At 38.0% G+C, this 9,197-nt stretch overlaps 1 protein-coding gene across 1 annotated transcript; it reads right to left on the reverse strand.

Moving 5' to 3' along the window:
- Window positions 1-4,677: 4,677 nt before the first annotated feature.
- On the reverse strand, window positions 4,678-7,094 carry six1a (SIX homeobox 1a). Its single transcript, XM_019102564.2, has 2 exons — window positions 6,199-7,094; window positions 4,678-5,360 (listed from the first exon to the last, which is right to left on the reverse strand). The coding sequence occupies exons 1-2, from the start codon at window positions 6,756-6,758 to the stop codon at window positions 5,066-5,068; spliced, it is 855 nt and encodes a 284-aa protein (XP_018958109.1). The 5' UTR covers window positions 6,759-7,094; the 3' UTR covers window positions 4,678-5,065.
- Between the last annotated feature and the right edge of the window lie 2,103 nt (window positions 7,095-9,197).

The raw sequence follows: 9,197 nt of genomic DNA on the forward strand, positions 1-9,197 counted from the left end.
TCAAACAAGAACCGTCCTTAAAGAAAACGAATGCGAATTGAAATCCATGTTTAATGATGGAGACATTTATAAGAGATAAATACCTACATGTTGTTTTGACAGATGGTTGTCGTCACTTGCAGTCAGAAAAAATGTAGTAGACAAATACTAATATACCATAAGAGCGGTCAGAAGAAAACTAGCATGAGCGTTATTGAAAAGCGATAGTGAGCCAGTAATTGTGCTCGATCTGAAGCTTTAGTCTCGGATCTTGACAGCTTCTCAATAAACTAGAGTTTCTTTGGCAAGACCGTGAACATTTTAACCGAACATGATCATCTCATCTAATTGCTTTTCAATTAACACGTCGATTAGCAGTATTTTTACTGCGGGGACAATACATCTGGATCAACCCAGTGAAACAGACACAATGCTGGCAACTCAAAAACACCTAAACTTAAGCTACATCTATGTAGTAATCGTAAATGCACATAATCCTGCAGGTCAACTAAACTTTATACACTCTATAAAATGTGTCAATATCAGAATACTTCTTATTTTTATTTAAAACATAGATATGTTAAATGAATGCATAATCTAGGCCTACAATAGATGAAAAATGAATGAGTCTAATAGATAAAGGCCTAGGCTGGCGCAGCTGGTACGTATATTGGAGTGGAGAAGTTTTGTTTATGGGGAAATAGAAATAGACTCTTTGTCTTCTAAAAAATGCTGTCTTATTCAACATAAAGTATGTCGACATATTGAAATCACGTCAGTGTCATTCAAATTACCACGTTACTGAAATGAAAACAGATTAGTTAGCGGAATTAAACGCTGTATAAAACTTTCTATTGAGTAGACAAGACTGCGTTGACAAGTGTAGTAATGTTTTTATAATGCAATACCTAGTATCAGTCGCTAGGGGGAGACAAATACATGCTCTTCTTGACATAGTAGTTCATATCTAGCAGGTCTACAGTTCATTCTCCAATATCACAAAGTTTTATGCTTTGCCATTAAAGAACTTATACACATACAGCATTTACAGAAATGTGTGCAACCGCTCTGTAATTGTTTGTAGGCTATATCAAAGGTGTTTTGTTTTGACGTTTCTTGTATGTCTTGTTTTTCTGTTATTGCCGCTACTCATGAAATTAATAATAGCCCTATTTCTCCCGTAGTCTCTCTTCACTTGAGTCTTTTAAAGATATACATTCACTTATTTTATTTTTTAACATATAATCTGTTGTTTTCTGTGAAATAGAATAACAAATGTCTGAACATTTGCTTGTGTTTTGTGGTGCCTAACATTACCACCAGAGGGCAGAAGAGACATGTGGTAAATAACCCTGCAGCCACAGTAATTATGATTCTTTCCAGCTTCTGCTAATGAGATAATGAGTCAAGACCACAGAGTCAATGTGTTAGCAAAACAAAGTGTACAAGGCATGTATGTGATGGACAAATAAGAGAAAAGTGTGTGTGGATACTCTTAAATCCCCTCCTGTTTTATCAGGAAAATAGATCAGTCTGCTCTGGAAGTCTCTTCATTGAAATTTTGTATGTTGATTTTTAAATAAATTCACTGATAGACAATGGATCTTTAAGTTAAATAACTAGCTACATAATTAATCACAGATTAATTTTGCATAGCTAAAGAGTAAAGTGAAAAGAGAAGAAAAAAGATGAGAGAAGAGAGAGAAACCCTTTTGTAATGCCTGTTGGGAAACTGTTTTGTGTAGTCTGTCCAAATCTCCTGCTGATATCTGGACTTTACCGGAATTCTATAATCAATGTGAATCTAGATCACCGTGATCCAGAGAGACAAAAATTGCCACTGGAATGTTAGCCAGCGGCAGCACGCCAGAGAAACCTGGATTAGACTACAAGATGAGGGTGTGTGTGGTGTGTGTCTAAGGTTTTGGACTATATCACAATGATCTCACTGTAGCAGTTATACCCCAAAAAGAGAATGCTCCAAGTCCCAATGAAAAACAGGAAGCTATCATATTTCTGTTTTCATTTCCTGAGTTTTTTCTTTAATGAAGCCATCTAGAGTTTTATCCTGTTCTCTCTCTCCCTCTCTGGGGAGTGAAACTTTAGTTTAATGCTTCCAAGCCTGAAAGAGCTGCCAAAATGAATTCTATTTTTTGGGTTGGATTTTTTTGACAGGGATTGTTTTTAAAGATGCATATTTTTAATGCAAAGATGCTATAAATAACTGATATTATTAATAATAAAAAAATTAAATGTATTTATTATTATTATTATAGTTGTTATAAAATATTTCATATTAAGTTATTTAACAAAACAATAGGGCATATAAAAAATAAAATAGCTATAGATAATAAAATAGAATGTACAAACAGGAAAATATGTTTTCAAACTAAAACAGCATATATTTATATATATAAATGTGTGAGTGTGTGTGTGTGTGTGTGTGTGTGTGTGTGTGTGTGTCTGTGTGTGTGTGTGTGTGTCCTACTGAAGTACTGTAAGTGAGAAATGGCTGCTTCAGTTTCAGTGACCTTCAGAAAAGTGGATTTCAAAACTGATGTGTCGCCCATATCCTTTTCCCACAAACACATGTTAGTCTTTGTCGGGGGTCTGGCTGGTTGAAGTGTTGTTAGGTCCATGCATCATTGGTAACTGAATCCCTCTCTTTCTAGCTCTCTTGAGACTCAGTTTAAAAGCTCCTTCAGTGCGTACCCCCCTCCCCCAAAAACCCATTTAAGGGTCAGTTTCCTTGAGAGTTCTGGATGAGTGACTACCTGTGCAGGTGAAGCTATCTGACAAACAGATCCTATAGTGTGTGAGATTGACTGTCATGTTGTACAGGTGGCAAACCAGAAGTATTTCAAGGCATTTTGTCTGTTCCAGAGAATCGAAGCAGCACTTCTGACATCAGAATCTAATCAATAACCTATGTAGTCCTATATTTATTTATTTATTTTACCGTACATGGCATAAATAAACAGATTTTTTTTTTTCCTAAACTTTTTTTTTAAATTTCTGACATTAAAGGTATTGACGTCAGCCAGTCGTTTGAGATTTATTGTGTAATTATGTATGGATGCTTTTAACTTATGTTTTCCCTTCAGTGTGATAAACAAACTTCAGTGTGAAAACGTAAACAAAAAGACATTTAATAATGACACTTTGTTTGGGGTTTGATTATCATGAAAAATGAAAGTCTGATTCATAGCCTTTTTAAACTTTTACTCTGTTGAGAAAACAGAATTGGCCACATCACCAACACAAAAATCTAAATAAACCTTTTTCTGTTTGGATTTCTCAATTTCTGGCTTTGTTTAAACTACCAATATGAGGATAGCAGATGAATGTTTATATGTGCAAAATATAATTAGACTGTTGATTAAAACCACAGCTCACATTCATGCCCAGCATTGGCCTTATTGTTGGAAGAATTCTGGGTTCTTCAGTTTAAATCAGGCACAATATGATATTTATTCTCAATTTTAAAGATATTTAGAAAAAATTTGCCTGTGTTTATGGTTTATGTATTGTTAAAAGTGACAATGAATATTGAATATCCTTTTCAAATCTGGATAGATAGATAGATAGATAGATAGATAGATAGACTTGAAGATAAATTTCACTGAAGGTAAATTTCTGTTGTGCAGCACCCTGTGGCTTGAGGCTGGAAGGGTGTCCCCCTCATTCCTGCAATCAAGCCCCTCTAAACCCATAGAATGGTTCTAATTAGGGCCCGGAAACCCTCTGCGCTCACTGTTCAAAACCATTTACACTGACACGAGACTATCGACGTGAAAGAGACCGAAAGAGGCGAATTCACACTGCAGAATGTTCCAGAAATATTGCTTTTCATATGCGGAGCTGGAAATGTATTGTCTATTTAATTTTTCTCTTTTAAAAATGTCACCAAATGTGCAACAAATTCGATTTTTAATCTTCAGTTTTTCCATTTGTTTAAAATTTCAGTTGTTGTGGATTTTTTTTTTACTAAAAAAAGAAACATAAGTTCACGATTGTTTCAAATGGGGTTGACAATGTTTTATAGTGGTTTTGGTGGACGAGGCGTTTTGGGTGGAGGGTCTTTAGAGGCGCTCTTGCGAATCGTGTCAATTTTCAGTGGCCCAGAACTGACAGAACAAACAGAAAACCGAGCAATACTCCCCCTTTCTCCCTCTCTCTCCATTCTCTCGCATTTTTGTTAGTCCGACAGCGTAATGAACTAATAAATGTTTATCAAACTTAATGTTACAAGGCTTAAAGTGACTCAGTGTGCCCGGTTTGACCTTTTTTAATTTTTGTTTTACTGAATAACGGTCAAAAAGTCAAACTCGGCCCTGCGCGCAGCCTGGCGCCTCTTGGCGTCTCTCTGCCCTCTACAAAAGGGCCAGTTTTTCTTGTTGATGTTTCAGGCGTTCTCATTTTTCACGCGCTCATGCCCTCTTCCGGCTCGGACGTGTCACGTGGATTGACATATTATTTTGAGCCTTTGTGTTTATTTATTGTAGTTTCCTGATGTTCTTTATTTCGATTAACAGGCTTTTCCAAGTCAAAGAAGAATGCTAAAAAAACGTTGACAAAATGTGGACAACGTGTGATTAAAAAATAAAAAATGTTGGAGAGCCTCTGTTTTCAAAGATACAAATAAAATGTAGTGCTATATTTAAACTACATGAAAAAAGAACGAAACAAAGTTTCCACATCCATAGAGTTTAGTTTAAGGTGTTTGAAGCAAATGGTTTTCTCATTAAAAATCCCTGCTATTCATACTGTCCAATACAGAACAATTTCTATAAATTAATCTTTGAGTTAAAACATCATAAATTATTAAAGGTTTATGTATCCAACAATTCTGTGAATATTCTTAAATATTGGCCTCACTGGTTTTACAAATTTTACGCACTTGTCCAGTATACTCAAAATTCCCAAAACTCAGAGAAGCTCTTTTGATTTTCTCCCTTTTTCCTAATCGTTTGCAAAACAATAATTTATTTCAGCAAACGTCCTGTGCGTCATGAGAATATGCGCGCCGTAAATATTGGTTATTTATGGTTTTAAGTCTTGTCGCTTAAAATATGAACGAGACGTCCTAAGATCCTAAATCCACAAGGCTGGATGTTAGAGATCCTAACAGTGAATCCTGGATCTGATGCGGATGTCCTTGCATGCTATGCACCGAGTGCTGTGCACCGAGGCCGGGCATTGGGTATGCGGAAGCCCCGGGATTGTTCATGTTCCCCTGCAGTAGAAGCACGGAGTTGTGCTCGGGGCTCTGCGGCGGAGAGAACTCATCCTCCGAGCTGGACATGAGCGACTTCACTCCGTCGAGCGGAGACCGCCGCTGGCTCTGCTTACCGCCAACGCCGTTGTTCTCGCTGTTTTCTCTGTTGGGTGAATATTACATTATTAACATATTATATATAATTTACATGTTACAAGCCTGAAATTAGGCACATAGTAGCCTGTTAGAAAGTGATAGACTTTAATAGGCCTGTTATGGGTTCAAAATAGTTTAATCTTAAAATAATTGTTAGCTAAAGAAAAAATCTAATGCTTGAAGTTTGCTTTGTTTAGAGAAAAAAATCCAACTGTTCACGCACCAGTGTACCTCGTCTTTATGTCAACATGACTGAAAAGATAACTGTCATCACAGATTTACCATAGACGATTTTAGAGAATATAATTCAAAGTAAACCATTAGGCCTATTTATATGAACTCTAACATTTAAAATCTGTAGGCTAATTAAATGATATGAATACAGGCCAAAATAAATTCTCACTGCAATAAGAAAAAGGTTTTTCTCGTCTTCTGCTCGTTTCGTTCTTCAGAACAAAAAGAGACTTTTTTTTAAAATCCTAACCGAATTATAAAAATAAAAATAGCTAGGCAATATATAAAGTATTCAATTACAAATTATAAATTACAAATATAGGCTACAAATGATAGCTACATTTAGACAATGTAACTTGATTTTGGTTTAGATTCGTGTTTATGGTTAAATTTAAGTGTCAATATAATATAATAATTCTGATATAAATTCCTCAAATAGGCTATTGTTGTTCTCTCTACAAGTGACTGCAATAATCAACGCTAAATTTGAGCGGTATTTTTTTTTTTTTGTGAAAACGTTTATTTCATGTACCTCAGTTCACTCTCAGAAACGATAGGCCTGTGTTCCTGTATCATTTTTACATGTATTTATTATTCTAATTATATCTCACCTCTCTTTTGCCTCAGCTGCCCGGTCTCTCTGCCTCCTGTTTTTAAACCAGTTGCTGACCTGTGTGGTGGTCAGTCCCGTTGCCTCCGCAAGCTCACGCTTCTCCCGTGGAGATGGATAGGGATTGTGCGTGTACCATTCACGCAGCACGCCCCGAGACTTCTCCTTAAAGCAGTAACTGGTCTCCTCGCCGTCCCAGATCGTACGGGGCAAAGGAAATTTCCTGCGCACGCGGTATTTGCCCACAGCGCCTAGCGGGCGGCCCCGCAACTTTTCCGCCTCCACGTAGTGCGCCTTCAGCCACAGCTGCTGCAGCTTGGGGTGGTTGTGCGCGGAGAACTGGTTACTCTCCAGGAGCTTGTAGAGCTCACGGAAGTTTCCCCGGTGGAAGGCCACCACGGCCTTCGCTTTCAGCACGGATTCGTTCTTGTGGAGGTGGTCACAGGCTGGCAGGGACCAAAGGAAACGTCCGAGCCTCTCCAGGTTTCCACCCTGCTGCAGCACCTCGCAGACGCACGCGACCTGCTCCTGCGTAAAGCCGAAAGAGGGCAAGATTGACATTGCGGCCCGGTGCAATCCACCACGTAATACCCTCCTATTCCGAGGCTCTGTATGTATTCCTCTTAAATGAGTCCTCGGACAAAAATCCCCGTGCCAAGTTTATCTCTCGCTGCAGCTCCAATTTTGATAGCCGCCTGTTATCCGCTTGTGTGGCACCACTGTCACCCTCCGGGGTTGCACACGTGAGATTCGGATGCGGTTTGTCCTTTTGGATATAAGACAGAGAAACCCAGCACAGCGTCATTCCGTGATTAGCTCGCCCCGGTCTGTTCTGAAACCGGCCAGCAGAGCAGAACTGCATCTACAGATCCGTTCCGTTTCCTCCCCGGAGGGCGGACGTCAAGGCCTGAAACTGGAGACCTTGAACACACACACACACACACACACACACACACACACACACACACACACACACACACACACACACACACATGCACGCACGCACGCAAGCACATGCTCACTCACACTGCAGTTGATAGGCTACTAATCAATTATTAAATTATCACAAGCACCTCCACAACCTGGCATGCAGAATCTATATCGTCTTCCGTTTTTCTTAACATCACAGTTTAGGTACTTCATAGGCTATATATATATTTTGTACTACTGCTTTAAGTTAAATAGCCTACGTTCTAGATTAATAGGAAGCCTATTCTATAATTTATCATGACCACTGTGTGCTCCTAATTAGGTGGCATTTTCACAGCTTGTTAATTGTGTTAAAGTTTGGTGACGGATTTAAGAGTCAAAGATGCTGAACGGGAGATGCAGAAAAACAATCGTTTCTGAATATTTATTGTGTAATTCAGTCACACATCTAAAAAAATAATAAAGTAGGCTATCTAAAAAATTGTTTTTGACTTCGTTTTACTAATTAATAAATTACACAAGCAACAATACCTATATTAATTCATAAATGTGCAAATACATGAGCTCTTCTGCCAGTTGAACTTAAGTCATTGGCCTTGAGAGAGAATAACCTGCTGAATCTAATGATACCGTCTTAAATCGACATAAATCCGACTTAATTTCAGTTATCTGATGTACTACAGTAGATAATAGTTATAAATTGTTTTTATCTATCTATTATATAGCCAAGGCCTACCCTCTTAAGAATGTCTTTAAAAAATAAAATTATTTCCAGTAAGAACCTTATTAAAATGTAAATAACTTATTTAATCTATAAAGAATCATAAAGAAACTCAAGAGCACTAAAACTGTTGTTAATATAATATGTATTCATTGCTGAACAATCCAGTATACAGCGTTTCAACTTTTAAATAAATTCATCTAGTTGAAAACGCCCCTCCGCTGGAGCATTTGGTCCGTGTGGTTTTGTAAGCTGGGTCTGAAACACAAAACCGATCCATTAACAAATAACTTGTGATCTTGACGAGCTCTTATTCTAGGTCACAGCTCTTTATCTCTGAAGATATCCGTAACATGACACCAGGAAATCCAGCTGGTCCGCCTGAGGTTATTTTATTTTTTGGAAAGATATTCCCCCTAATTTTTCCCTATCCATTTTAGGAGGGTGTGAGGATTTTGGACCTTGAATATTCCCTAATGCTAATTAATATCTGTGTAATCTTTAATTGTCCTCTCAACACCTGTAAAAACAATCAATCTGTTCTGTCAGGGGGCGTTTGTCAGCGCCCCTCTCCTTTTCCTTAATGGTTTATTAATGCCATTGAACAAACATGGCAAACTCAGCAAGCAGATGTATGCATTTTAGAATAATCTACTTAATCTACACATTCTACCAGAATCAGAATTGTAAATAATCTGTATATCTGAGCATCTTCTGAGAACTCAAATGTACTTATAGCCAACTGCATCTTATGTATTATTTTTACAACGTAACACTTTGCAAACAGCCAAATTAATCACAAAAAATATAAGGTTTATCTATTAATTGCTTTTATAATTGCACAGTGTAATGTTAATTGTGACCCATTTATGTATTTAGTGCTAATTCTAGCCATGTTGTGAACAAATTAATTCTAATATTTTTTAACAAACGTGTGCCTAAAACTATCTCTACTGTCCTGAACAGTTCATGGGCCGATGGCAGCTCAGGTTACGGTAGTAGCCTATGTTCAGCACAATGCACTCCCTCCATCCCACACCAGATCCTCTACCAGCCCCCAGCACGACGGCGTGCCCGCTCTTAGATCATGATCATTTCAAGATGTTCTGGACCAACAGAAGCGCGCGCGCTCATACGCACAGTAAGGCCCCGACGTTACCAATGGGCTCTACTGTGTTGATACAGGGTGAGGACACACACACACACACACACACACACACACACACACACACACACACACACACACACACAACATCCTAATAAGTGCAACATAAATGTCACAGTATTTCATGTTTAGTAGTCCGCGCTCCACCACTGTGAAGGTGTAAACTGTTTTCTTTTCACTGAGT

Source organism: Cyprinus carpio, chromosome B13 (assembly GCF_018340385.1).
Source record: "Cyprinus carpio isolate SPL01 chromosome B13, ASM1834038v1, whole genome shotgun sequence".
NCBI lineage: Eukaryota > Metazoa > Chordata > Actinopteri > Cypriniformes > Cyprinidae > Cyprinus > Cyprinus carpio.